This window comes from Colletotrichum phormii (assembly GCF_030913505.1).
Source record: "Colletotrichum phormii strain CBS 102054 chromosome Unknown BDP81scaffold_15, whole genome shotgun sequence".
Lineage (NCBI taxonomy): Eukaryota > Fungi > Ascomycota > Sordariomycetes > Glomerellales > Glomerellaceae > Colletotrichum > Colletotrichum phormii.
This window is the reverse complement of record NW_026851457.1, coordinates 127,858-155,324: the sequence shown is the minus strand read 5'-3', so window position 1 is coordinate 155,324 and position 27,467 is coordinate 127,858. Positions and strand designations below refer to the sequence as shown.

At 53.4% G+C, this 27,467-nt stretch overlaps 10 protein-coding genes and 1 non-coding gene across 11 annotated transcripts; 8 read left to right on the top strand and 3 right to left on the bottom strand.

The window, feature by feature from the left end:
- Positions 1-436: 436 nt before the first annotated feature.
- On the top strand, positions 437-2,372 carry BDP81DRAFT_324935 (uncharacterized protein; the record flags this gene model as incomplete). Its single annotated transcript, XM_060584932.1, has 5 exons — positions 437-524; positions 591-777; positions 843-957; positions 1,020-1,054; positions 1,142-2,372. The coding sequence occupies 5 exons, from the start codon at positions 437-439 to the stop codon at positions 2,370-2,372; spliced, it is 1,656 nt and encodes a 551-aa protein (XP_060442847.1).
- Positions 2,373-3,605: 1,233 nt separating this feature from the next.
- On the top strand, positions 3,606-4,342 carry BDP81DRAFT_432425 (uncharacterized protein). Its single transcript, XM_060590783.1, has one exon. It carries the CDS (start codon positions 3,621-3,623, stop codon positions 3,921-3,923), a length of 303 nt encoding a protein of 100 aa, XP_060442846.1. The 5' UTR covers positions 3,606-3,620; the 3' UTR covers positions 3,924-4,342.
- A 6-nt stretch (positions 4,343-4,348) lies between these two features.
- Positions 4,349-6,032, top strand: BDP81DRAFT_432424 (uncharacterized protein). Its single transcript, XM_060590782.1, has one exon. It carries the CDS (start codon positions 4,556-4,558, stop codon positions 5,888-5,890), a length of 1,335 nt encoding a protein of 444 aa, XP_060442845.1. The 5' UTR covers positions 4,349-4,555; the 3' UTR covers positions 5,891-6,032.
- A 630-nt stretch (positions 6,033-6,662) lies between these two features.
- BDP81DRAFT_396233 (uncharacterized protein) lies at positions 6,663-7,682 on the top strand (the record flags this gene model as incomplete). Its single annotated transcript, XM_060588158.1, has 4 exons — positions 6,663-6,821; positions 6,963-7,028; positions 7,101-7,445; positions 7,524-7,682. 4 exons carry the CDS (start codon positions 6,663-6,665, stop codon positions 7,680-7,682), a joined length of 729 nt encoding a protein of 242 aa, XP_060442844.1.
- A 64-nt stretch (positions 7,683-7,746) lies between these two features.
- On the bottom strand, positions 7,747-8,313 carry BDP81DRAFT_462713 (acetyltransferase; the record flags this gene model as incomplete). The annotated part of the gene is made up of 1 exon (XM_060593933.1): positions 7,747-8,313. The coding sequence occupies one exon, from the start codon at positions 8,311-8,313 to the stop codon at positions 7,747-7,749; it is 567 nt and encodes a 188-aa protein (XP_060442843.1).
- A 700-nt stretch (positions 8,314-9,013) lies between these two features.
- On the bottom strand, positions 9,014-10,799 carry BDP81DRAFT_396231 (uncharacterized protein; the record flags this gene model as incomplete). Its single annotated transcript, XM_060588157.1, has 6 exons — positions 9,014-9,295; positions 9,595-9,717; positions 9,794-10,129; positions 10,204-10,253; positions 10,324-10,638; positions 10,706-10,799. The coding sequence occupies 6 exons, from the start codon at positions 10,797-10,799 to the stop codon at positions 9,014-9,016; spliced, it is 1,200 nt and encodes a 399-aa protein (XP_060442842.1).
- Positions 10,800-11,781: 982 nt separating this feature from the next.
- BDP81DRAFT_462712 (glycoside hydrolase superfamily) lies at positions 11,782-14,593 on the top strand (the record flags this gene model as incomplete). The annotated part of the gene is made up of 2 exons (XM_060593932.1): positions 11,782-11,823; positions 11,972-14,593. 2 exons carry the CDS (start codon positions 11,782-11,784, stop codon positions 14,591-14,593), a joined length of 2,664 nt encoding a protein of 887 aa, XP_060442841.1.
- Positions 14,594-15,575: 982 nt separating this feature from the next.
- Positions 15,576-17,449, top strand: BDP81DRAFT_432415 (pepsinogen c). Its single transcript, XM_060590781.1, has 3 exons — positions 15,576-15,743; positions 15,816-15,943; positions 16,011-17,449. Exons 1-3 carry the CDS (start codon positions 15,648-15,650, stop codon positions 16,957-16,959), a joined length of 1,173 nt encoding a protein of 390 aa, XP_060442840.1. The 5' UTR covers positions 15,576-15,647; the 3' UTR covers positions 16,960-17,449.
- Positions 17,450-17,472: 23 nt separating this feature from the next.
- BDP81DRAFT_432414 (uncharacterized protein) lies at positions 17,473-20,685 on the top strand. Its single transcript, XM_060590780.1, has 5 exons — positions 17,473-18,012; positions 18,085-18,117; positions 18,179-18,294; positions 18,354-18,455; positions 18,513-20,685. Exons 1-5 carry the CDS (start codon positions 17,971-17,973, stop codon positions 20,371-20,373), a joined length of 2,154 nt encoding a protein of 717 aa, XP_060442839.1. The 5' UTR covers positions 17,473-17,970; the 3' UTR covers positions 20,374-20,685.
- A 12-nt stretch (positions 20,686-20,697) lies between these two features.
- On the bottom strand, positions 20,698-20,771 carry BDP81DRAFT_t227. Its single transcript has one exon. It is a non-coding gene; the product is annotated as a tRNA-Val (tRNA).
- An 875-nt stretch (positions 20,772-21,646) lies between these two features.
- BDP81DRAFT_493459 (uncharacterized protein) lies at positions 21,647-25,607 on the top strand (the record flags this gene model as incomplete). The annotated part of the gene is made up of 7 exons (XM_060595357.1): positions 21,647-21,886; positions 21,943-24,085; positions 24,193-24,243; positions 24,299-24,346; positions 24,412-24,818; positions 24,864-25,038; positions 25,297-25,607. 7 exons carry the CDS (start codon positions 21,647-21,649, stop codon positions 25,605-25,607), a joined length of 3,375 nt encoding a protein of 1,124 aa, XP_060442838.1.
- Positions 25,608-27,467: the final 1,860 nt, after the last annotated feature.

Below are 27,467 nucleotides of genomic sequence, written 5' to 3'. Positions count from 1 at the left end.
CAGCTCACTAAGACCAAAGTTGGGGTAAGTAACCTCGCCCGGGGTACGGTGATGGTCCACCGGTTCCGGCCCGGTTCGGACCGGGGCTTGTCGAGCTGGAATTGATATCTGTGATTGGCGGACATGCAGTTCTGTCAGGGAGGCTAGGGGCAGTTCGGTCGAGGAGGCCTGAGTGAGGTTGGCGTGAGGGGTTGATGATGGTGTTTCTTGGTCAATGGTGATCTACCCCCGGCTAAGGATGTTAACGATGCTCGTGTGTGAACGGAATAATTGATCGATTTTCTCGTGGACATGCTGCGATATCCACTCTTGTGATTGTTGGAGGTCTTTTCTGGTATATAGTAGCAGGCATGAGACGGCAGGGAGGTGGTTGAGTCTGGTTGGAAAGCGTTTTCCGACTTTGCTCAGTGTCTCTGCTCGCATTCCCACACGCACGATGCATCTCAAGACAGGAGCTGCTTTGCTTGTAGCCTCTGGCGCAACGCTGGGGTCCGCCGCGACCAGCAAGCCAAAGCTTTCCACAAGTAAGAAAACCATAGAGATCTAAAATGCCAAGTAGGTAGTCCGGATTGACTTACACTACGGTCTAGATGCCCAAAATCTATTCGACTTCTCTATGGGGGTCCAGGACTCCAGATGGGACGACTCGTACAACCTTATTTGGTACCAAGACAAGGGTCCGTGGTCCGTCCGCTTCACAGCTTGGTACACGGCGGGTCTGCTCCATCGCAACGAGGGCGACGACGTGGAGAACGCAAAGGCGGCGATTGAGATCATGTAAGTCGGTTGGATCGATGATGCGAAGAAGGTTCGAGAGTGCTGATCTGTGGTCTGCGATGCAGCCTGGCGAGCCAAATGACCTCGGACTATGAGTCGGCATGGTATGGCACTTTCAAGCTGTCGCCCGATGAGCCGGATCCGACCCCAGACTCTGAGCTGTACCCTCCCAAGATCTATGTGAGCATCGTCTTAGTGCAAAGGCAGAGGTTGTCAACAAAGTCAGCTGACCGGAGATTTAGACCACCTACGACCCTAACTGGAGAGAATTCATAGGGTGAGTACATCGAAACTTGGAGAGATTTGTTTTTAAGCACTCGGACGGGTGCCGGCGTGCACATGAACGCTTACTTACGCGACCCAGAACTCAGCTAGTACAAGACGTCGAACTCTACTCCGACCTCCTCGGCGCAGACCTAGTCAAGAAGATCGAAGATGCTCTCGAGATTCAAGCCATCGGGGCAATGAGACGCAACGGCAGCTATCCCGAAGGCGATAACCTCATTCTCGGATACTCCAACCCAGGCCTAATGCGCGCCCTCACGGTCGGCTGGATCGGCGCCCGCCGCCGCAACGCAACCTTGACCAACTTCGCAAATACCCAAGGAACCCAGCTGCTGGAGCTCTTCAAGTCCAACGGCTCAAATACCCTCGGCGAGTACAACGCTCCGAACTACTATGGCATGGACGTCTGGGCCCTGGCCGCCAACATCGCCTACGGCCCGCGCAACGCGACCCTGACAAAGAACGCCGAGTACATCCTCACGAAGCTATGGGATGACATTGCAGCGCACTACAACCCCTACCTTGGCAATCTCGTCGGCCCTTATGACCGCGCTTACACCCGCGACATGACCAAGCACTCGTCCATTCTGCCCATGTACTGGTGGGCCGTCTTCGGGCGCGAGTACGGGCCCCAGCCGCCCAAGGGCGAGGGCGATTTACTTTTTGACGCGGCACAGGGCGCGGCGATTGCACTGGTTTCTGATACTGTGGCCCGGCACATCTCCAACGGCACCGCGGCGGCCCTCGAGGCGAAGGGTCCCTGGGCCGGCGAGCGCAGCATCACGCGTGAGGTCAAGGAGGAGCTGGATTCGGACGCCACGCGCACGACGACGTCCTGGGTTAGCGCGCCGCTCATGATAGGTGGACAGGAGCTCGCGGAGACCAAGAACCGCGGGGATCAGTTCGTGCCGGCGATCGTGCACTGGGCTTCGGACCCGTCGCACACGCCGTACCCGTACATCGGGTTTTTCTTGCTGTATCCTTCCGCTTCGACTATATCGGCCGTTGCGGGAGAGAGGTCCCTCAGCGTGTCATACCCGAACAGCACGCAGGAAGGGTCCGATATTTTCACGTTCGCGCTATCTGGGATTCCGCCTTCGTGGACGCTGGGTGGCAAGACGATTACCGGGTTGGAGGAACTGCCGTGCCTGAGCGTCAATGTTTCGGCGCCGGGGTTGGACAAGTTGCCGATTTCTTACGGGCAACAGTTGAGGAACCACTGGTATTATAATGTGTCGTACGCGGTTCCGGCTGGATTTGAGGGCGTTCCCCGGGTTGATCTGACGATGGAGTATACCTGTGAAATCTAAGTAGCCTAAAGTAGGAATTCTCGGTCCCTTGGCCGGAGGGATAGTAGCAGTTTCGAGCACATGATGCGATTTACCCCAGCTGATCGACCAGACAGGAAGTCCCCTGCCTTATGCCCACTTTGCAGAGACAGCCGGACTTGCGACTGAATCTTCATCACAGCTATTGAAAAGCAGTGATATTTCATAGGGCAACCTAAGGAAACTGGACCTGAGGGTGTTGTCACGTTAATATCTACCATGAACGCGGGATGCGTACCCGTAGCATGTGAACGTGTCTGAAATGGGACATAACTTTGTGTTACCCGGGCTGCGTCATGCCAATCTAGTCGTCGACGAAGTGATTCTGCCACTCAAACAATTTTTGATGCAGATTTAAAGTCAATTGATGTCATTTGGAGATTTGACTTTGATGGAATGCGCGCTAGAAGCCACGGTAGCAACGCTTCGTCGGTGCTTCGGGGCCATCCGTTCTTTTGGTTTAAGGCTTCAGCCTCTGAAGTGAGGCTCGGTCTTCAGTCATATTCGCCATCAATGTCACTCTGAAAGTTCCAAGATGAGAGCGATGTTTGGGTTCTCAGGCCGAGATTTGGCCTCGTTTGCTTTGGGTTGATTTGATTTTCCTACCCCGACTCACCGCCGATTCGTATCGATAGCTATATTAGTCTCATCTTGAGCTAAAATTTGCCCTGTGAGACCCTGGCCAAGGCGCCCCTTGTTAGTTTCAGATTGAGTAAGCCAGATTCAGGTTACTGGCTTCGGAAAACCCAGCCGAAAACGATTGAAAGCTCTCTCCTCCTGTCCTTGGAAGACTTGAGAGTCATCTGGATTGCTGAAGAGACTTGTGAACCAGTAAAAGAGTCTAGGAGTTGGCAGTTGTTCGCTTATCAAAGGATGGAATCTCAATGGTCCAAAGGGAAAACATGGCAGCAGGGGAACGAGAGGAAGCGCACCCCGACGGCGCCGATTAACCGCAGCAGATCCCTGGAAACATCTCCACTATTTGTCTCAGTTTGGCGTCTCGTCTCCCTCAAGAGAAAAAGAAGCTTTGACGCTCGTGTCGCAGAGGAGGCAAAGGACTGGAAAAGCGGCAGAGCGAGGCGAGGAACTCGAAAAGCGTGGCATTGGAGGGGACAGCAAACACGGCCGCTCCCTCTCCTGAGCATAGCGCGCCCCTCCGATCCTTCCGATCACCGTACTAATTTCCACCCTTGAAGAAGCTCCTATTGAGGCTTTTGGGTGTCCCATTTTATGATTTGGGAGGCGTTCGTTGATGGCGGCTTTTTTCTCTTTGTGGTTCTTGAAAGTCTAAAGTTCGACCACGTCGCCTGTGCTCCGTTAAGCGCCGGCCGTCACTTTGTCTTGTTTTGTTTCTTTGCTGCCTGTTCGGGATCTTCCCACCCCCTGAGAGCTGAGAGGGAAAAAAACACAGCCTTACTTTTCCTCACTCGTCATCTGTCAGCAACTCTCTATCGACTTTCAATTCGGAACCCTTTACTTCACTCACTCCCTCGCACATACGTACTCACATGTACTTATGAACTGACTCGGTAAACGCCTAATCTCTGAGAGAACGCGCCCTCGAAGTTGAAGGGGAGAAACGAGGCGAGAGGGCTAAGGGAGGGATCGGTGAAGGTTGAATCAGAATGGGCGCCGGCGATGGTCCCCGACGCGGGGACCGCCCGTTCAAGGACATGGACGACGACTTTGACGCGCCGTCGCGCCGGAGCGCCGACGAGGAGGCCCAGTTCCTAGCCGAAGGAGAAGAAGGCTACGAGCTCGAGGAGAGCACATCCAGCACGCCCTCACTGCTCTCGCAGCAAAAGTTCGGCCCTCACGTCCCCCACAAGCGGCACTGCCTCGCCGGGCCCCAGCCGCCGCGTGTACACACCATCCGGCCCTTCCTGCCTGCCGTCCAGGAAGCGCCGGCGCGCCTGCTGGACCTCGTGGCGCCGACTACACGCCGGAAGGCCGTTGTCGTCGCCGTGTTCCTGGCGCTGTGGGCCGTTGCTTTCTCCATTCCCCTCGCGTCGTCCCGGGCGATCAGGGATGAGCTCGGTAGGGACGTCATCAACCTCGACTGCGGCGACACCCTCTGGCGCTTCAAGAACGGGTGCGGCCTCGACGGCGCCGACTGCCGGCCCTTCACGAATTCTTCGTTTTCCTTCAGGTGTCCGGCGAACTGCATGGCTCACAAGCTCTTGAACCCGCATGCCGTCGGTGACCGGGAGATCGTCTACCAGCCGTTGGTCGTAGGCGATGAGATCTACCGCGGCGACTCCATGATCTGCGCCTCGGCGATCCACGCAGGCATCGTGACGGACCTCAGCGGAGGCTGCGGTCGTCTCCATCGCCTCGGCCAGCATGAAGAGTTCAATAGCACGACCAAGAACGGCATCGAGACAGTCCCCTTTGACTCGTACTTCCCGCTGTCGTACAACCTCACCGCAGACCCGACCCTCCAGTGCGGCAAGCGTGATCCTCGCCAACCTCTTTTTCCGACATCCATGTTCTTCACTTCTATCTTCTCCCTCTTCACGACGAGCCCCGCTTGCCAGTTCTTCGTCTCCTTTGTCGGCATTTTTGCCCATGTCAGCTTCGGCTCCGATCCGCCTACCACATCGCGGCACGCTGCCTCCGTCTTACCGGATCGCATCTCCAAGTTCACTGGCCGCCTGCTCCCGGCACTCTTTTGCGCCGCCGTGCTCTACCGGCTTTGCGTCAGACGAACCCTCATGGACCTGAGGGCACAGTTCGAGAAGACGGCGCTCTGGTTGGGAGGGTTCTGGTTTGGCGCGCTGTCAAACTACACCTTCGGATGGATGCCGATCCAGCGCCTCACGGCACACGACATTGAGCACCAGCCCGGCGCCAAGCCCGCGCTGGCTCTCATCTTGATCATTCTGACCTTCGTCATGGCCAAGCAGGTGTACTTCTTCTGGCTTGAGGGTAGACTACCCCGATTCTTGGCGCTGTACGCGCTTTTCCTGGCTGCCGTCATCGTCGGCGTCTCCATTCCCGGCGTCGACCTACGCGTGCACCACTACATCATGGCGTTCTGCCTGCTCCCTGGCACCAGCATGCAGACGCGGACATCTCTCTTCTACCAAGGGATGTTGCTGGGTCTCTTCGTCAACGGCATCGCTCGCTGGGGCTTCGACTCGGTCCTACAGACGCCCGATGAGCTGCGCGAGGACGGCCCCTTCAACTCACTGCTCCCGCAGATTGCGAAGCCGATCTTCTCCAAAGGCTCTTTTGAGCCCAGTGTAACCTTTAGCTGGCTTGTGCCGCCAAACATCGCCACCAACTTTGACGGTATTAGCGCCCTGGTCAACGATGTCGAGCGGTTCCGATATTACTTTGCCGATGGCCCCGACGACAACGAGTTTGTGTGGCTGAGGAAGGCCAAGATGGTGCTTCCCGAGTATTTTAGATTTGCATACATGAAGGATGGTGTGACGTTAGACTATACACAGGCCGGGACGTGGTTCTCGAACGGTTCGTGGGTGATGCCCTCATAGTAGACTGTAGCATAACATTTGCATGATCGGATAGAATGGACGGGGGCGTTTAGTTGTGGCTACTTTGTTTTTGGGCAGCGACAAGGATCCAACAAGATAATCAAACACATTATTACGAGCATCTCTAAAATTGACCTTTGGCTAAGACAATGGTTTGTCGGTACATGTAAGCACCAGTGACATTATCTTGCATGAAGATAACGCCCGTCTCCGGGTTTGGGAAGCTTACCAATCGTCTTACCTCTCGATCTGAGTGATACACTGCCTGTCTGACTGCTTCGAGAGTATTCCCAGAACGGTTTACGAGCGCCCGAGGAGTACTGGTATTGAGCTGATTATTACGGTCTTTCTCTACTCCGTACATACATACCAGCGCGGGATGATTGTCTCATTACACGCCCCACAAACGCTAATGTAATAACTTGTCGGCTCGAGTATCCTTCCCAAGTTCCTAGAGTGTTTCCAAGTGACCGAAGCCGAAGAAGGTTCCAAGAAGCCGGCCGAGTCTGTTCTCCAGACCCGCCGACCGGCCGAGACCGAACACATCCATTTAAGAGCGACAGTCTGACAATCCGGGAGGAATTAGGCTACATGTAAATAATGACTCACCGTCACGGCATTCCTTCAAAGCGCACTTTCTTAACTCAAAGCCAAGCCCCAATTCCCTCATTTAGTCTGATAGTAGGACTGGCCAACTTTTCCTTCTTTCTCACCTTCAACTCGGACGAAACTTCACCGACCAATTAGGACGAAAAGAGGCAGTGTCACCACAATGTCGAGAGCCAAAGTCGAATTGATCCCCTGGGATCCCAACTCCCCGGACCACTTCACAAGGATGGTAGATCAGAGAATAGCATGCGGTTGGGCCTCGGACCTGGTGCCTCAATGGCAAGAGAACCAGCGAACCGGATTTAAGTGCATCCACTGGCTCGTAAGTCTGAACCGACACCAAGGGGATGCGATGCGAGTCACCGAATACTGAGAATCGTTGAGCTTGGCGCAACTCTTCTCAATCCCCTTTCAAGCGTCATATTCCTAAGCAGTCTGGTGCATCTACTAACCGCGCTCATAGGTACTCGCGGATGAGGATCCGGAGCGAGACGCAAGACTCGCAAAGCACCTCGCCGATTACACAAAAGTTAGTCCCCTCAAAACCCATTTACCAGAGCTCTTCCCCTCTCCCGTGCATCAATGCTCACATCTGTCACAGGAAAAAGACCTCATTCTAGACACAGCAGACTCCATCAGCGCCGCCCCGCGAACCCCGACAGGAGCATCCTTTCACCCCGTCGGCCACATCTCACTCGACATCGACAACCCCGCCGCGGCGCCCCTCAACCTCCCGATCCCTAAGGACCACGTCTACTGGATCAAGAGCCTCTACGTGTCTTTTGCACTGCAGAGCTGCGGCATCGCCAGGGCCGCCATGGACTTGGTTGAGAGCATGGCCACTAGCGAGCCACTATGCGCAAAGACGCTCATGTTGGACACGGTCTCCAAAGAGGACCAATTGAGAAAAGAGTCCATGGTTGTGGCGCAGGGCAAACTTCCACCGGTGGGTTGACTTTTCCTCCTTCAAAATCATTACGCTTGTCAAAGACTGACATGGTGGTTTCACCTACATTACATGTAGACACCGACGCATGCGTGGTATGAAAGGAGAGGCTATAGACTGATCCACACCATCAACAACTTTTACGGGTTCCCGGAAAAGGATCCAGATGGCAACCTGCTCATTCGAAGGACGGTGTTCTTGCGCAGAGATCTCGTCTGGCGTAAAGATGTCTTTTAGAAAATCAGCGTGTAAATAAATCTAACCTTGGACACATATATCTATGACTTGTAGCAAGAAAGATTCAACTAGTCTTTTCCGTATACCCCGGAGCCCCCTTCCCCTTCATCTGCATGATCGCCTGGCCTCCAGGTTGCCCGCCAATGACGCTCATCTTCATCATCTTCTCGTAAAAGGGCACAGATTTATCCCAGCTATCGGTGGCAAGAATGCTCTTTCTCAAGTACGGCATCGGCTCGAGCGTCTCCTGCACGCATCCCACTAGCCATCTTCCCAGGCCGTTGGCCTGCATTGTGGGATCGACCCAGACGTCTGTGGTGTAGGCGAAGGACACAAAGTCGGTGACAAGACGGGCGAAGCCGACTAAACGATGGTATTCCTTCGACTCGGCGGCGTTTTCTTGAGCTGTGCCGCCGCCGCTGCTGCTGCTGGGTTCTTGTTGAGAAGTGGTGGTGTCGTAGAGGCCGAAGCAGAGGGAGTTTTGCAGCATTTCTTTCAAGAAGGGTTCCGGTGTGGCTTTGGTCCAGTAGACGGCTTCCGAGGCGAATGCAGCGTTGAGTTGGGCCACTGAGATGAGGGATGCATCTGTCGAGATGAGGTATGAGTCTCTCGTCCAGCGGCGGTTCCGCATTTCGGCGCTGATTGAGGTCATGTTCAAGGTATGTGTGTCAGGAAGCTGTTGATGTTGGAGTGCGGGTGGGTAAAACTGTATCAATTGCCGCTTGGAGTTGCGCCTTTCGAATGACGAGTTCCACAGTAAGTAGAAGGTGTATCTCCTAAAATTGAACGTACGACGCAAAGTGAATGATGTATGGGATGGATCATGAGAAATCCAACCAAGCCAAGGGAAAAACTAGCCATGTTATATCTGCGTTTGCTATCTAGGGACTTTGGGATGTGACTCAAGTCGGCTCTCGATCCGGCCACCGGTATCAACGTCGGAACAAGCCCCCACATTTGTAGATGGTCTTTGGAAACCGCCAATGCAAGCCGAGGCCGAGATGGCGGGGATTCAAGCCGAGAGTTAGAAAATACATGTCACGATTCAACAAAAGTCTGGGGAATATTCTACGATTTATGCTTACTCAAAAGTGTAACAATTTCAAAAAGGTGTCGACGGTGATCATAGGCCATACCAGAAAATGGCCCTGCGTAGCGAGCGTATCGAGCGTATCTGAGATCTGGCGTGCCAACTCCTTCTGCCGATCCGAACATGAGAGCGATACGCGCGACTCAACAAGTTTTACGAATACGAATGCGCGCTTACGATCGTGGATACCAGACTTGATGAAATAGCACATTTCTCCTAAATGCCCAAATAGTATAAATCGTCATACTCCCTGACGTGGTCGTCGTCTCCTTGGGCCATGGGCGTTCTCGTGTCGCTTGTCTTCGAAGACTACGTTTTCCTTCTCTGATCTCAAAAACTTGGTCTCATAGTAAGACTTCTGGAAATGCCACCACACTGGCCAGCCGATCACGATGGCAACGGTCAAAGGTAGGCTGACGGCCCAGTAGATCCAAAACTGCGGCACAACTGTGGGCTCGCCGCCGCCGGTTGAGTCTGATGAGTTTGAGACTTGCCAGTTGAACATTGACATACTGAAAATTCTCTGCCGAGGGTGCATTGGTCAGTGTGAGCGCTGCTTTATGAAATTGTAGGCCAGAGCACTCAAGTGTTGAAACTTACAGCTACAAAGGTCGGTGTTGGATCTCTGAGCAGTCGGCAGAAAAGATGGATCTGGAAGGCGGTATGGGCACTTACAAACGGCCCTTTCACTTACATACCACTTCTGGGAGATCGTGGGCTCTGCCCACAATCTCCTCCTTCCACCTCCAGACGCAGCAATAATAGACCATTATTGACACTTCGTTCCAACCGTACGGTTGCCCTGCTGACGTGTATACCAACAGTCGGAGAAAGGAAAAGCATCGTCACCAATGCCATTAGCTTCATAGCTGTGCTGTCTAGTCCAGCATTCGCCGCGATTTGCATGTTGAGATTGTTTCCCCCCTGTGCGATGAAGTTGTAGAGCTGGGATTGCAGACTTGTTAGCGCCATGGAGTTGCTTGCTTCTCAATCCACATCGATGTCCCTCAAGATTCCTTACCACGTTGAACTGGATGTCCAGCCTAGACCTCATAGTGCTCGTGAACGACACAATAGACCGTCTCTCGGCTTCGAGTAGCTCAATGAGGCCACAAAGCTCCAGGTCCGCCTCTGACGACACTCCGCCGTGATGCCTCCTGACGTCCTCGTTAACCCGGAGGAGGAACTTGATATATTCTTCGTCCCACTCTAGCGTCCTCAACATGTTCACAACATCCTCGAGTGTGGTGCTCAGGAGCGCCGTCGTATTAATCCGCGCCTTCTCGTCCGTGATCATGCGGTTCATGTTTGTGGTGATGCGGATGTCTTCGACGGTCCTTTTCACCAGCCGACCGGTCTGAGTCACGCCGAGAGTCTTTTCGATTACCACGGTTGTCTCGTTCAGCTGGTCTCGAAGTGGTGAGACATTACCATGCCCAGATTGCCGAGTTGGAACATTTGAGGTTGCTTCATAGTGAGAACTGCCGAATTCAGTTTCAGTCCAATGTTCTCATTGCTCGTGTGTGGGCGTCGACCATGGTTCACACTCACCGAGTGACTCCAACGACCGAACGCCCTTATCTTGCGTGAAGGTCAGATGAGAGTGTTGCTTCCCACCGGCCCAAGCCAATATCGCCAAAGATGTAGAGGGCAGCCCGAGCGTTTCTTCCACTTGCAGGAATGATTCACGGCTCATGGCAAACCATAGAGGCCGGAATTCGATGCGTTCACAGAGCAGCAGCCGGACTCGCGCGGTTCCCTCACGCTGCCAGTCTGGAGGCACGAATCTACCCGTTTGATGAAGCCATTCTGCCACCTCGGAATCTTCCAAAAATCCAGACTTTAGGTAGACATTGTTGGAAAGGCCTATGGTGTGGAGTTCAGCGCTGGCCGGCGGTTTGGGCTTGTGATTCGCCGAAGCGAAGAAACTTACCGTCGTCCCATGCCTCAATGTAACCTATGCTCCCTTTCTCTGGGTTCCATCTCGACCGGTGCTCCAAGATTTGCAGACGTTCTGAATCGAACATTTAGAATGATGGAAGTCTGACATGCGATGTTCAGGGCAAATTTCACTCACGTCCGCTGTAGTCAAAATGACGGCGCGCTCTACAGGTATGGGCCTAGGGAGTCGGCCTTGCACGGGGTGATGCGAGTGAGATTTTGGGGTAGGTTTATGCCCTGAATACTTGCATTGTTATCTCCTGCATTTGGTATCTTGTATCTGACGAAGTGATTGTATTCTTGCATTTGCCTTCACGCAATCGATGAGTTGATCTTGTCACTTTGACAACTTTGCGGATTATAAAGACTTCAATGTTCATCGCTGTGCCTTTTGCTACAAAGCTGCGGATAGGCATCGGGAAATACATGTAGTCTTCGCGCATGACGGCTGTAAGGATTAATTAAGTGCTCAGCTTTTCAAGACGCGCTACTCGAGTCTGTTGCTCCATCGAACCAATATGGCGGAAATCCTTCCTCTTGTCTCTTGTCACGCGAGGAAGTATTCAACCGGCAAAGCCAGCACGCAACACTGCCTTGATCCTGTCAAGACCCGGAAGGTGGGGGGAAAGACTGACTACAGAGGCGATCTCCAACTCCCCAAGAGTTTCTTAACTAACTTTTGCCTAGGGGATCAGCCAACTCCAAGAAATGTGCCCCTCATAGTGATCACAGGCGGTCCAATGACCACATCAAAGCAAAGATTCAGGCTAAATGCATCGTAGAATTGCCGTCTATGAGCGCCCCGGGCCCCTGTACCGTCGTACTACCGTGCGGAGAAACGCGGGGTGCGGAATGCCTGGAGTCTTTTCACCCGAAATTGGACCCCATGGTTCGGTGATTCCCCATCAACAATAGTCGTGCAAAGCCGAGGGATGATGACCTGGTGCGAGGGGTTCGCGGTCTCTTCGTGGAGTCTTCTAGGAATCCGTCGCCGAACGATGGGGCGGAAATACGTCAAGGAAAAGTTTCCTAGCCTGGCCGACGGGATACGAACGTGAAGACCACATCATGGCCCGCCATATAAGACTCAGTGGTGAGCGCGTGATGCTCGTATGGCAATGTCACAGTCACGTCAGAATCACCCGTCAAGATGATGACGACTTCACGGCGGTCCTCGTTACCGACGCGAGCCTTCGGGCTGACTCTCCTGAGCCTGCTGTTGCTCATCCTCACCCCCGCGAACGCCCTCACCCTCCAGCCCCGGCAGAACACACCCACACCGACCACCGGCGGCCGCGAGCGCGTCAGCATCAACAAGGGATGGCGCTTCTGGCGCTCCGAGTTCAACCTAGATGGCCTGATCTACGACCAGCGCCCGGACCTCGAGAGCCTCACCGACACCTTTGCCCTGAAGCCCTGGATCCTGCCCTCGGCAAACGACTTCATCAATGACCCGGCCAAGCACTACGAGCGCCCCGGCAGCGAGCCCTCGCGCAATGTCTCGTACGCCTCGGCGAGCTTTGACGATGGTTCGTGGGAGAGTGTCAACCTGCCTCACGACTGGGCTATCGCGGGCCCGTTTTATACCGAGGAGAACCCCATTATTGGAGGTGGGATGGGCCGCTTGCCTGTGCATGGCGTGGGTTGGTACCGTCGCTCGTTGACGGTCACCCCGGAGGATGAGGGCAAGGCTATCTTCCTCGACGTGGATGGCGCCATGTCATATGCGATGGTTTGGCTCAATGGTTACCTGGTCGGTGGCTGGCCTTACCCGTACAACTCGTTCCGCCTCGACCTCACGGCGCACCTCAAGAGTGGACAAGACAACGTTCTTGCCATCCGACTAGACAACCCTCCAGACTCGGCACGCTGGTATCCTGGAGGTGGCATCTACCGCAATGTGTGGCTGACCAAGGTCAACCCTGTCCACGTTGCGCAATGGGGCACCTACATCATCACAAAGGACGTCTCCTCCGAATCCGCTACCGTAGACTTAGTAGTCGAGATCGAGAACAAGGGCGACTCCGACCAGGACGTTGAAATCTCAACCGAGATCCACCTCCTCGACTCTTCCACAGACAAGCCGGGAGCCAAGGTCGCCGAACTCACCAGCTCATCAACATCCGCCACGGCGGGCAGCAAAGCCCAAGTCAACGGCTCAACAACCGTCACATCCCCCCTGCTCTGGGGCCCGCCACCGACCCAGAAACCGAACCGCTACGTCGCCGTAACAACAGTCACTCTCGCCGGCGCCGTCGTCGACACCTACGAAACCCGCTTCGGCATCCGCACCGTAACCTACGACGCGAACCGCGGCCTCCTCGTCAACGGCGAACACGTTCTCATCCAAGGCGTAAACAACCACCACGACCTCGGCGCAATCGGCGCAGCCTTCAACACCCGTGCCGCTGAGCGTCAGCTCGAGGTCCTCGAGGAGCTCGGTTGCAACGCCATCCGCATGTCCCACAACCCTCCCGCCCCCGAACTCCTGGAGCTCACGGACAGCCGTGGATTCCTGGTTATGGACGAGGTGTTTGACTCGTGGTACCGCAACAAGACGGCAAACGACTTCCACCTCATCTTTGAAGACTGGCACGAGGCCGATCTGCGTGCCATGATGCGCCGCGATCGCAACCACGCCTCCGTCGTCATGTGGAGTTTCGGCAACGAAGTCTCGGAGCAGCAGATTGGCGACCCAGGCACCGTCCCCGCGCTCGAACTGCACGGCATCGTCGGCGAAGAGGATCCTACCCGGCCATCTACCGCGTCCATGAACTTTGCCAAGCCAAACATGTCCTTCCCTACTGCCATGGACGTCCTCAGCTTGAACTACCAGGGCGAAGGCATCCGCGACACGCCAAACTACTCCTTCCTCCCCGGCGTGAGAACGCACCCACTGTACGCCGACTTCCACGAGGCCTTCCCCGACAAGATGATCCTCAGCAGCGAGACGGCCTCAGCACTGAGCACGCGTGGGACTTACATGTTCCCCGTGACGGGTGACACCGGCGCCCCCGTAAACGACACATCGGGTGGAAACTCCACTTCGCAGCAGGTCAGCGCGTACGAGCTCTACTCTGCCAACTTTGGTTCCTCGCCCGACAAAGTCTTCGAGGCGCAGGACACGCACCCCTTTGTCGCGGGCGAGTTCGTCTGGACGGGCTGGGATTACCTCGGCGAGCCGACGCCTTACTACACGGCGCGCAGCTCATACTCTGGCATCATTGACCTTGCGGGCTTCAAAAAGGACCGCTTCTTTTTGTACCAGGCGCGTTGGAGGCCGGATGTCAAGTTTGCGCATGTGCTGCCGCACTGGAACTGGCCCGAGGACCGCGTTGGCGAGGTTACTCCCGTGCATGTGTTTACATCGGCTGACGAGGCCGAGTTGTTCGTCAACGGGGTCTCGCAGGGCAGACAGACGCGCGCGGAGCTGACGTACCGCTTCCGATGGGACGACGTTGTGTACGAGCCCGGCGAGATCCGGGTGGCGACGTATAAAGACGGCGCAGACTGGGCCGAGACGACGGTGCGTACTGTCGGTGCGGCCGCGAAGCTTCGCGCGTCGGCCGACCGTACGACGATCGCTGCCGACGGCGTGGATCTGTCGTTCGTGACTGTCGAGGTGCTGGATGCGAACGGCGATGTAGTGCGGTTTGCAGATGATGAAATTACCTTCTCCGTCAGCGGGCCTGGCAAGATTGTTGCGACTGATAATGGTGACCCGGCGGACTTGGTTGCGTTCCCGTCGTTGGTGCGCAAGGCGTATAGCGGTCTTGTGTTGGCTATTGTGAAGTATGAGGAGGGTGTTGCGGGAGATATTACCGTGACGGCTTCTGGTGCGGGCCTCGAGGGGGTTGAAGTTGTTGTCAAGACGCAATGAAGTGGCGAGACTTTAGTGTAAATAGTAGTCTAATCTAAGACTATGTGAAGAGAACCTCGTACAAACAACAATCGAAAGCTGTAAAGCCTCGAAGACATTCAATTGATCATGATCATGTCGAAGAAAGCTTGATGGTTTGCGCTCGGTCTCGCAAATCAGTCGCCTTATGCTCCTGGCGTCGCACCCTGGAAGAGCCAAATAAATGGGCTGCAAAGGCTAACAGAGTGAGAAGATGCATGACGGGGGCTGCCAGGGTAGCAAACGCAAACGGGATGAACCATAGCTACGAGTCATTCGACTCAGCTCCCAACTGAGGCCCAGCCGTTATCTATCGTTCGAGGTAGGGCTGAAGAAGAAGAAAGAAGCTCGAGTTTGAAGGCTAAGATTCAAACATGTGTCTCCCCGTGTTCGGCCAGCTGTCGATCTTCTCGTGATGTGCTTTCACCACGCCGAGATCTTGAGACTTAGGACCACGCCAGCCACGCCGGTATAGAAAACGGCCCCGGGAAATTGGGTTAAAGGCGGACGGCGGCGGAGCAATACGACCAAAGACGAAAATAGCAGCAGACCACCCCACGTCGAGCGGGTTGGCCGGCAGTAAGATGGCTGCTATCACTGCTTCCACTACTGCTGCTGCTACTGATGCTGCTACCTTTCGCTATGGTCACTATTCTTACTGTTTTCTTGAGTATGTTCCTTAGAGATATACTCAAGAAAGCGCATTATGGCAATGACAACAATGCTGGTGGTCATATGAAGGGGCCGCGCGTGCGCTGGGTGGCATCCTGTTCTGTCACCCACTGAACTCCGTGAAAGTCTGGAGGGAATCCCGGCATTGTCGAGATTGACCTTCCCCACTAAGGCTCCCTGCAGCATCCGCCCTTTACGAGGTTGCAAATGATCGCCATAATGTGGGACGATGGGCACATCAAGTAAACAAGCTCTCTCTTTAAAAATGACACATCCGTCGCGTCGGGCCGTTCATTTGATCTCTCCTTTCTTGCTGCACGTTCTGTCAATCGTTTGGATACGTCAGTTTGAGATCCGTTAAAACATGTCACCCGTCACTCGTTTCTTCTCGGCGGCGGCGGTCGCGTCCGTCGCGACTGCGGCTGTGCTTGATCTGCCCATCATTGTCGACAATGGCTACGTGAGTTTCACCTGGGCCCCTAGAGTCTCAGGCCTGGGGAACAAGAAAAGTCACTGACAACAGGCATCACAGAATGTCGTCGAGTTTGGCATCGGAACTCCAGCAGAGACGTTCCGTCTCCAATTTGACACGGGCAGCTCGTCTTCATGGGCGACCGATAGCCAATGCCTCTCCAGGGGAAAGTGCAACAACGTGAGCGGGTACGTTTCTCTCGAACCATACCCTCGAGCACGGCGATCCTACAAGGCCACTGACATTCAATGACAGATATGATCGAACCGGCTATAGCATCAATGCCTCAACCACCGGCCACTACACCGGCGAAAGCGCCGTGATCCCCTACCTCGGAGGCGATGTCTCCGGCCCCACGGTCGCCGAGAAATGGATCGTCGGCAACTTCTCCTGGGACCAGTCCTTCATCGCCGCAAACGAGAGCAACTGGGCCGCGCTCGCAGCCGACGGCTTCATGGGCCTAGGCTTCAGCTCCATCATCGACGGTGGCGCAAACACCGTTGTTGAGACCCTCATGTCGGAGGGCCACCTCGACGCCGCCAAGTTCGGAATATACTACGGCACCGAGGCCAATAACACGAACGGCGTTCCCGGCGACGGCGTCTTGACTATCGGCGGCTCTCGCGAGGACGAGTACGTTGACGGCGAACTCGTCACGATCCCCATCACCCGCGTCGACGGCACCTACGACGTCTGGCGGTCCACCATCCTCAAGGTCAATGGCACGCGGACGACGAGCAACGGCAGCGTCATTGAGACGCAGACGGATTTCGACCAGGCGCGCGTCGTCTTCGATACGGGCGCGGGGTCCATCACGCTGCCGACGAAGCAGAACCTGGCCGTGTACGAGTCCATTGGTATGAACTACACGAAGATCATCAAGGGCGAGCACATCCCGCTCTGCAGCGAATTCAACTCATCGTGGTCCTTCAAATTCTCCTTTGGAGACTATCGGTACCCGCAAGTGGTTGAGATCCCGGGCGATCAGTTGGCGACACCGGGTTTCGCGTACCGGGACGATGCGTGCTGGCCTCCGTTCGAGGCTGGCGCTCAGTCTGGATTTGTGTTGATCGGGACGCCATTCTTGAAGAACTTTTACACGGTGTGGGATTATGGATCTGCAGCGAATGAGACGCAGATTTGGAAGTTCGACCCCACGTTGTCGTTTGGGTACTTGAAGAATAAGACCATCCCGGCGAAGTGAGATGATGATGGGTGGGGGATGGGAATGATGTGACAGGACGATACTGTAGGATCACAAGGATGGCTCAGATCAGAACCAGAATCTTGGAGCCCATCATAAGCAAAAAATACCATGCGATCAAATCTTGAAAATCCTTCAATTTGACAGACCAGGGGGTCATGCATCGATGCGATCGTGAGCTGAAGATCTTGGATCGCACGTGGAGGAGGACCAGCCAATCCAATTGAGAGGCACCCAACTGGACGGATCCGCATCGGGCTCGTCTATTTGACTTTTGATGTGACGTGCCGCACTTTGCGGTAGATGGAAGGTGAGTATCTATCACAGGGTTATGATTTGGCAGTGACAATTTTGACAAGGACTGGGATGCGTGAGTTGATGTGGGTGAGGTGGCCCAGACCTGAGCTGAATAGAGTGAACGAGTGAGTAAAATGTGAGTGAGTGGCTGAGAAATTGCGTGTGAGTGTGTGAGTGAGCAGTGAGATGAGAGGCCCAGACGCCAAAAGTGCGAGGTGCCGTGCGTCGCTTCCCCAAAACTCCCAAACTCAACGTGACGTCGTCGGTGACGTCTTGGCCGAACTTGCGCTCAGTGCCATTGGCTCACGGCGAGGACGGACTCGCCACGCGCCCACGCAACTTTTGCAGCTTCACAGTGAGAAGGTGTGGCTGGGAAAAGCCTGGAACACTTGGGAAGGCGTTGCACATGCACGAACCGCTCAGTCAATCGTCACTGCTCTGCATGGAGTGTCTGGTTGGTCATTCATCAGGTGTATTGAGTATGCCTGTTGTGTGTGTGAGAGAGAAGGAGGGGGAGGGGGAGGGAAGATGCGGGATATTACTCCTTGAGCACCGGCCGTTCATCTTGGCCATGTTCTTCCTTCATGATACCCGTTACCTACGAAATACCTAGCAAATTCCATCCTCTTTCTGTCAGATATTACCTTTCCCTAATACCTAGTCGTATCTAAACCTTTCCTGATTCTCTACTACTGTATGTAGTAGTGATTCATCATGCCTCGGACACTGCTTCTGTGTTTCATCCATGGCTTTAAAGTGAGTAGTCAACAACAGCAAGCCATCGATGCGCCGGTACAGCAAGCAGCTAACAAGTACAAACCTTTCAAGGGGAATGAAAACACATTTCACGACTTTCCAGATGTAAGTAAGGCTGCCATCTTTCCTGTGACCATCACTTCCGTACTGACCCTTAGTGATCTAGGACTTAAAGCGATCAGTCACCAAGCAACTTCCAGACCACTGGGTCGAGTCCATCGTGTACCCTCAATATGAGACCAAAGGCGAGTTGGCGCAGGCCACCGAGGCGTTTCTCTCATGGTTAGTTCACTTCATCGCTGGCAGTTGCCTGTACCCTGCAGCAACCTAACACTGTGTAGGCTCAAGGAGAGGGTCATGGATGTAAGAAAGGCCAACGTCGAGAAGCCCTGGCCACCAAAAGACAGAGAAGTCGGAGTCGTTCTCGTTGCTCACTCTATGGGGTAAGCAGTGTCGAGATATCTGCACTTTTGCATGACCAAAGGCTAACAGCATTTCAGAGGATTCGTCGCCGCAGATTCACTGTTCCTCGCCATCAATGAGCGAGCGCAGTCCAACCCATCAGAAGACGACCCAATCTTCCCCCTCATTCAGGGCATCCTCACCTTCGACACCCCCTACAACGGCCTCGCCCGCTCCATGTTCGTCTACGGCGGCTTCTCCAACTACCAAAAGGTCAGCAGCGTCTTCAACGTAATGACAGCCCTCTCGGCCGCTGCACCCTCGACCCTCGCCCGCCTGGGCACCCGCCGCGCCGCAACCTCGGCCGTGACATCTACCGCCTCCCGCAACCCAGGCTGGAAGACGTGGCAGCTTGTCGCCGTGAAGACAGGCACCGTAGGCGCCATCGCTGCCGGCGGCGTCGCCGCTTACGTCAACCGCGAGGCCATCCTCAAGGGCATAAAGGGGCTCAACAAGAACTCCGTGAAGGAGGGCTATCAGCAGAGTGTCGATGCCCTCGGACAGGGACTAGCTTACATCAACCGCGGCAACGTCGGCCAGTCCTTCGCCTGGCTCTCGGACCACTTCACTTTCGTTGGCGCGCTCATGAAGCAGAAGGAACTCAACCGCCGCCTCGGGCGGATGGGCGCACTTAAGGGCGTAGGGATTCACGACTTTTATGCGTCGCTGGGCGAGAATGGGTACTGGCAGGGTGGCTATTTTGTCCCCGAGCGGACGTTCTGCGCCGTTCCGGAGGAAAGCCACCCTGCTTCGTCCCTCTTCTCGCGGCAGGTTCTGCCAGAGGTCGACGACGAGGTGGCGGCGCATATGGCCATGTTCCAAGCGGATAAACACAAGGGATACGAGATGATGACTGAGCAGGCAGCTGACCTGGTGCTCGAGTGGTTCAAGAGCGAGGAGCCCGTTGTTGACGACCCCAAGTTCCGTGAGACGCCGCCCGAAGAGGTCGCGGAGGACGCCGAGGTCGAAGAGACGCTGGAAAAGGCCATCTCCAACACCGAAGCACCTGAAGAAAAGTCAGATGACAAGCTCGCTGAAAAGGTCGACGAGAAGGAGGGTTCAAAGTCGGCAGATGGCGAAATGCCCGACGAGTCGCCCATTGACATTGCCGCCGCCGCCTCGCTCGTGCCGCTCCCCGCCGATGGTGAGGGAGATTTGGTGGGCGATATGAACCCTGAGAACATGACTACAGAGGAGAAGCGGACGTACATGCAGCACCTCTTCCGCATCGCGCAATCGACAGGTACGGGCGTCAAGGGGTGGCTTCCTGGTATGCCCAGTATGCCAGGTATGCCGGGTATGCCAGCGATGCCCAATATGCTGAACATGCCCAAGGTCCCTGCCTCTGTCTCTTCTCTAGGCCAGGCATCGCTGCCGAGCGTCAATATTTTCAGAAAGTCAACACCCTCTCAAGCGCCGGCCGACGGGGACAAGCCAGAGGCCGAGAAGGCGACCGATGGAGGGGATGTCGCCAAGGCGGAAGGCGATGCTGCGAAGGCAGATTCGGCTGTTCCCGACGGCAAGAAGGAAGGTCAAGAGACTGCAAGCGAAGCCGTCGGCAACGAGACTGCTCAAGCGGCAGCCGCCACCGGCCAACTTGAGACCCAACCTGCGGAGACAGTTGCCGAGGACGGCAAGAAGAAGGGCTGGTCGCTGCCGAGCGTAAACATTTTTAGAAAGTCGACGCCTTCCCAGGCGCCTGCTTCTGATGGGAAGGAGGCTGCGAAGACTGAGAGCGAACAGCATCCGGAAGCGGAGGTTGCTGGCAAGGAAGCGGTTGAGGGTCAATCGGCTCCAGAAGCTGAGGCGGTGGGGACTGAGGTAGCTCAAGCAGCGGCAGCGACCGGCCAGCTGGAGACAGCTGACGTTGGTGATGATGCGAAGAAGACGACGGCATGAGGACCAGGGACGTGAAAATGACCGGGATTTGGTTTTGTTTCGAGAAAATACGAGCGCGGATTGATTGCATCGGAACCTTAGTACCTAGTTGATTGAGCTAGCAATACCAAAATAATAACTGAATAATTACGATACTCTTCAACGTTGAACATGGCTTGTTGTGGCTTTTTGGAGACTTGACACAAAGGATGAATGACAGAAGTTAAAACAACGAGTAGCTGAACCTTGCCAGGTACTACTCCAACGACATTGGAGTGCCTCTGGCAACGTCAAAAATGATGAAAATCGCATCCAAATCAAAGATGCACTGAAAGCAAAAACAAATGATTTCGCCCGGACTTGAACCGGAGACCTTCAGTGTGTTAGACTGACGTGATAACCAACTACACCACGAAACCGAGGTTGTTGAAAGTCAAGTGTCTAAAGTTTGTCATGTTGGTCTCAGTCAATCGCCAGAGGATGAAATCCACTCGCTTCACCAGACCTGCGGCAGTCAACTTATCAGGGAAGGATTATGTTTTCGCGGGGTTATTTAACCCGTAAAAGATGTTCCATGGCCTCCTTTAATCCATTTGCTACACTGCTAGAAGATGGTGGATGGGTTGGCTTGCTGATTGGATAGCACCCAAGCTGAGAGCCTGCGAGCGGTTGAAGGCACTACCATGAGTGCAAAATAGCCACCTGTTCGGATACTTAGAAGGCTGCAAGCTCATAATTAGAACTGCATTTACCTTAGTAAGGCTTAGACCGTGCTGTATTGGTCAGTCGCACAACTGTGGCAGTGTTGTGCGGCGGTCTCAGACCAGCCACGGACGCGATTGTCAGAAAGAGTGCCACACCTACAAGTAGGTCAAAGTCGAGCACTCAATTCAATAACGTAAAATCGAGGAATAAATTGTTTTAAAAGTCTTATTAAGACTATGAATATATGAGGAGTCTACTATTTGAAGTTTACGGTCTTTGAGTAGACTTTGAATTTACTAGAGATTAATTGACGTTGGTAGAGAAGTAGACCTACCTCAAGTGTGCCATTTGTTCTCACAACCCCGTACCACGGTGGCTATGTTGTTCGCAATGAGGCAACCGAGGAGTCTTGCCCCTGAAGTCAGTTAGAAATATGTATAAGCAAGCAACAGCGCATCGAAGCTCTTGAAGTCTCGACAATTTTCCACAACTTCCCACCGTCCATCGCTCGCAGCTATGCACGAATCATGCCGCTGATGGAGCCCGACTTTGACAACCCCAACCATGAGTGGTGGCCCGCGTCCATCTGATGGCAAGCTGGTCCCTCTCATACTTCAAGGCGCAGAGGATCCTAAATTTCTACCCTTCACACCGAGGTGGACCCCGTCTGGGTAAACCAATTTCGCAGGTCACGCCTCCCGTCCGTGTCTGTAACTGGATCGGAAAATCTCTATTCAAACCCGGAAGCCGCGAGTTTGTCGCGGATACAGATTCGTTCTTCATTGCTGCTCTCAAGCTCATCATCTCTTGGCCACTTTTATGCTTATTAGTATGTTAATGCTTGACTTTCCCGTGCTAACACAGCCTGTACCTAACGCCTCGTAGCTATCTTACTTACATGTGATGCTCCAGGTGTGCTGGTCTGAGAACTATGGGGTGATTTCGAACATGACGAAGCAGCATAAGCTGCGTCTTCTTCCACCAAACTTGGACACTGGACGATGCAATCAACCCACAGACCAGAATGGTATCCGTACCCACGAGACGAGTTTCCAACGTACCACAGAACATACTGCGACGAACAGCACTAGCCAGCGACCTCAGGATAATGCCAGACTTGACCAGGGCGGAAGCAGCTCGGGGACGTCTCCACCAGATGGCGAACTTGGAGATGACACCGCACTGTTGCGCCCAAGCTATCTCTGTTTCCTCAAACAGTCCCCCGATGGCACTGATGACTATGAGACTGTCAACGTGTCGGATTATCTTAGAAAGAATGGAGACGGCGTAGACGTTGAATATGTCTTCGTTTCGTACACGCGTGTGCACTTTAGGGTCTCAACTGATGAGGAGATAGCCAAATATGACTACCCAGAACCCAGAGAGAAAACTAGAGAGGCCAACAGACAAGTTGCGAAAAGATATCGAGTCGCTCTCATCAAGGTGGGCACTGATGCTGCTAGGAAGGTCGGCAAACAAGCCTTCAGGCTAGACTTTGAGTGCGTTCGTGACAACGTCGTTGCGAAATCTACCAGCAGTAGCGAGGATGTTTACAAAATATACGATTACGTACGGGTGGCACACTCCATGATCATTGCCATCGGGCCTACGGCTAACGACAAGGTCAAGGCTCTCATGAACGGTGAGGACCTTGATTCTTTGCCGTACAATCCAGATATGGTGACCCCTTGGCTACGGCAATCGGGCTCCCGACTTTGGACTTTACCGGAACTGCTGCTATGCCCTGGAGAGTATCGAATTCGGCTGTACGTCGTTGGTGATTCCTCCGAACCCCAAGCGATCGCAAAGCGGAACTTTGCCGAAAGGGCATGGACAGATGCCTGGGCAGTCAAACAGCTCGTTGACCACTTCGAAGGATCGGCCATTCTCACCTCGTCTGCACTGATCGAAACAGCCATGACTTGCTTTTCCACAAGACAAATCGATCAGTTCAGCCAAGGAGATATAGCTTACGCTACAAGGGGCCTTTTCCCGAGTCGCCAGAGACCAGACGTAGACAAACGCGATACCGGGTTACAAGCTTTTGGTAAACTAGCTCTCGAAAATGATAGCGCGACCTTTCTCAGCCGTCTCATCTGCCTGTCAATCCCCCAAGGATCACCTTGGTGTCGACTAGAAGACAGATGGGGGGTGGAACTAAGGGACATACGTCCTATTGGCAATCTACGAGACGTCCTGGAACCCGAGGCCGTCTCTTTGGAGGGCGTTTTTGGAACGACGATCCACTGGGACAACATGGACGCCGAACCTTACTTCGGCCAAGGCATAGGAAGATTCGAAAAGGTCATTTATCACGGGCCTTACATTACCACCTCCATCCTGCTTTACTTCTTCGTCATCTTGCTTTTCCAAGAGTCCAAACTATTTCTGATCTACCCTGCACTTATCGGCCTGTTTGCTCTGCTCCTTCCCCTGGGGATCATCAACTCACGACGCCATCTTAGACGACCTACGATTCCCCGACTCATTGGAATCGAAGGCGAAGTTCATGTTGAAAAGATTGAGAAATACCTCTGGGGTTTCAATTACGGAAACTTGAAGCGCGACACCACTGGAAGCTACACCGACTCACCAGCAAACAACCCTAGGGTTACGAACTCGTTGACTGCGCCACAAGTTACCACTTTCACTCTCGTGGATACGTATGCAATGAGTGTCACACATCTTGAATGCAGTACGCCTCCAGTTGCGATGTTTGTCTGTGGGGAAGAGAACGGCATGCACAGAGCCATCATCCTATGCTCATACGACTGGAGAACACGAAGTTATCACCGTCAATTCGTCCTGAGGTCAAAACGTTGGAAATTGGAGAATATGCGCTTGGTCGATAGAGTTTGCGTGTCGCTTGCTCCTCATACCAATACCCAAAGATCTGCGGAAGATTTGCACTCGGGGCCATCAATCTCGCTGACAACACCATCTCTTTCTGCAAACAGCAACCGTGTGGCATCTATAGAGCGACCGAGCAGGATGCGAAGAGAGCTTCTTTTTTTTGGCGATGTGCCTTGTAAGTGATCCAGGTCTTAGCGACTCCCATCTCTTAAATTAAGCCCAGTCGGCTAGAGGGATGGTGTCATGCAGATACTGTTCGGAACTGACTAACGTTAATTATAGTTTGGGTTGAACCCTTTTTATCCCGAGAAATCATTTCGTCCAAACGACGACGTATGCTACAACTTCTTATTTGTTGTTTCTCAGGCACTGGCCTTCATCCTTCTAGCAAAGCTTCCACTACACCAAGTCTTTCCGTACGTTGTCTTTGTTAAAGGTTAGTGTGGCCCCGTGATATAACTCCGGATTTCTTGGAGAATTCATCGTACTGACTGTTTCCAGCGTATCTAGCTTTTCCAGTGAGCCTCTATGAACGGAATTCATACATCTGGTCCATATTTGGCATCCTTGATGGGTGGGAGGTTTCGATGCTTCTATCACTTTTGCCCGAGTGGTTTTCGCCTCGTGAGCTGCCTCTGAGATTCCTTCTTTGCCTGACTGTAGTCCCGAAACTACAGACTATGATCGGTTACTTTGGTGTCCCGCCCATGATGTACTTCAGCGGAAGTATAGTTTTAATGCAGTTTCTTCTCCAATGGATCCTGCTCTTCAAAGCTCATTCGGGGTTGGTAGGTCGGCCCAGAGAAGTTTCCTGGCTTGAAACGTACCAAAAGGTCGTTCTTTTCCATGATGCAGACATCAGGAAATTCTTGAGTGATACAAGAGGATATCTGCGGCATCATCGAAAGGTAAGAGTCTTCCAGACATCTATTCACCGACTGACTTGCCATAAGTCTTCCTTTTACTACGCCCGGACTCTCTTTCTCGTGTTTGCCTTCTCGTTTCTTAACTCATTTATACCGATGCCGCTTGAGAAGCTGCCATGGGACTTGTACCGCACTGTTTCTATGGATGCCTTACTTGCTATCCTGACAGGACTGGCTATATTCTACAGACCTTCCTCTGCCTGTAAGTGAACCTGCCATTACTTCAGTCTCTGGTGAGACGTGAGCTTGCACGAATACTGACCTTGGTATAAGTCACGATAATGGCCCTTTCCTCCATGGTTTCGGGATATGCTTTCCTCTTGGACGAGTTTTCGACATCCGAGCACATCAGTTTCAGTACTCTTCGCGTTCTAACAAGAATTCGTGGGGTAGTTATGCCTAGTAGACACATAGCACTTCCTGGTGATACAATGATATGACAAGCTGACAATTTGGCTAGTACTTCTTTACATCGCTGTCTCTAAAAGTACAGGTACTTTCTCGATTCAGGTGGCTGCTTTGATTTCAATCTCCTACGCCGGCACCTCGATGGGCACTGTACTTCTCAGCACCATAACTGAAAAGTACATGTACCTATGGGATTTCACTGTGAACGTATATCTCCCCCTAATCGTAACTGAAACAGTCATCTGGTTTCTGTATTGGAAGTACAAGTGGGCTCATGGCCAGACGGAAGATTTGCATGAAGAATCGGCCCCTAGGGATGTCGAATCACATGTCCCCCAGGAGGGTGAGCTTCTGACAACTTAAGGTAATTGTAGTCCTTGTATCTAACATACCGTAAGGTAGTAGGATAAATATGCAACGAGAATGGGTTTGGGCAGGATAATGGTGATGTTTTAGGCCTTGTTTCTGCATGTCCTCAAAGTAAATGGGCTCGGGGAGGGATTTTTTTCTTTCTTGGATAGGATTATGTGCTCATTTTTCCCAATGTGCCTAGGTTCGATAAGGTACTTTAGAGAAGCCGACATGCATAGTGATTTCAAGGACATGAGCTCTCGGATATTGATTTGTGGTCCGTGGCGGCTTGATTAATAAGTCAAATACGCACAGCCAAGGCAAAAGCTGCTTGCTAAGTTACATGTATTAGTTACTCGTCACTGGTGATCAGCCAAGAAACAGGGGACTGCTTAGTATCATGTGAAACTTATCCGAATGGCTCAGAGCCCAGTAAGCTCACAGGGCATAGATGCAGAATAAGGTACTGTCATTTGATGTATAATCTTTGAATCCTTGCGTGTCCGTGCAGGAAGTAAGGTGCCATCCCGAAAGCCGAATGTGCGCCATGGGTGGTCGGATCAAGCCGGTGGCGACAGCGACGCATGGCTACATGGGATGCACCTGATGGAATGTTCAACTTTAACAACTGAGTAGAGACATGATTAATCAGCTCTTCACGGTATCAAACAAAATGCAGCGCATAGAATTATTGCGGTCAATCGCGATCGCTGTGAGACAACTAACCACCTGAGAGCGGACAAGCCCGGCCGGACGGATGAGTCCGGAGGCTGATGATAAGTTTGAGTGGTGAGATCTCCCACCGGTACCCTAATTCAAGCGTAAACCGTTCAGCACGCCCCGGGCCGTGCCGAAAGGCAATGATCTTGCTTCACAAATGTCCAATGCATTGCGTGTAACGCGGTTTGCACACTTAACCCACTGAACCCGCCTGTCCTGTAACCGATGCAAGAGTGCCGAAGCTCGCGACGCGGATGAGATGATCAACGCCAATCACGGCTTCAAAATCCGATTACGTCTTCGAAATTAAAAATGTCGTCTTTAATATGGGTGCTCAGATAATGGCGGCACTGAGACAGAGAGAAGCCTGTATCACGAAACTTCCTGTGGTTCCAGCAGTCTGGTACGTTCCTGCGTCTATGTCCCTGTCGTCTTCGGTCGCGAATCTTGCTGCGGCTTGGTAAGCCTTAAGCTTGTTGCTGCTGATTTCAAAGGTGCAGGCTCTAGATAGTCGACAGTGGTTCCAGTTAATAAAGTACTCTATTCGACATGAGATGATGATATTGCGTGCTCGAGGTTGCAATAAAGCTCGATAACCTTAGCTCTTCCCACAACGAGCTCCCCCTGCATCTCTCACTCTGCGAATATGCATACTCAAAAGTCTAATCTCGCTTCTTCATCCTCTTTCACCATCAAGCACCAGAAGCCGTTTACCCCGCATCCTTCTTGGCTCTTCCCCATTGGATCGCAGTTGAAAATCCTAGGGAAAAAGTCTTGGAAGTCCTCGGTCTCTCGGTGGAACATGTGCGGGACCTGCATCCCGGCCCAATTGCCCCGTCTGGGAGGTGACAAAATGCCCCTGGACATCTCGAAGTTGGACCCTTCCCCGGTTCCTTTCCTCCGCCATCGGTGCAACTGCACCGAAAGATGAGGGCTTCCCCTTCCATCTGCAGCTCGATCGACACAGAGCTTCATATGGCTCTTTTACTTCCTTGAAGGTATGATGCTCCGGGACCCGACTCAAGAGAAAGAGGGGAGTCCCTTGGCTTCATCTAACCTGCAGATCTAGCGGCCACCAGCACCGTAGCATCCTACTCGATTGCGGGCGACTCCCCGAGAAAGATGGAGCGAACGGATGGCATCATGCGCGCT

Coding starts and splice junctions, on each gene's coding strand:
- BDP81DRAFT_432415 (XM_060590781.1), top strand. CDS start 15,648: ATGTCACCCGTCACTCGTTTCTTCTCGGCGGCGGCGGTCGCGTCCGTC. Junction 15,744..15,815: donor TCATTGTCGACAATGGCTAC/GTGAGTTTCACC, acceptor CAGGCATCACAG/AATGTCGTCGAGTTTGGCAT. Junction 15,944..16,010: donor AAGTGCAACAACGTGAGCGG/GTACGTTTCTCT, acceptor ATTCAATGACAG/ATATGATCGAACCGGCTATA.
- BDP81DRAFT_432425 (XM_060590783.1), top strand. CDS start 3,621: ATGATTTGGGAGGCGTTCGTTGATGGCGGCTTTTTTCTCTTTGTGGTT.
- BDP81DRAFT_432414 (XM_060590780.1), top strand. CDS start 17,971: ATGCCTCGGACACTGCTTCTGTGTTTCATCCATGGCTTTAAA. Junction 18,013..18,084: donor GTTTCATCCATGGCTTTAAA/GTGAGTAGTCAA, acceptor AAACCTTTCAAG/GGGAATGAAAACACATTTCA. Junction 18,456..18,512: donor CTCGTTGCTCACTCTATGGG/GTAAGCAGTGTC, acceptor ACAGCATTTCAG/AGGATTCGTCGCCGCAGATT.
- BDP81DRAFT_432424 (XM_060590782.1), top strand. CDS start 4,556: ATGGCTCACAAGCTCTTGAACCCGCATGCCGTCGGTGACCGGGAGATC.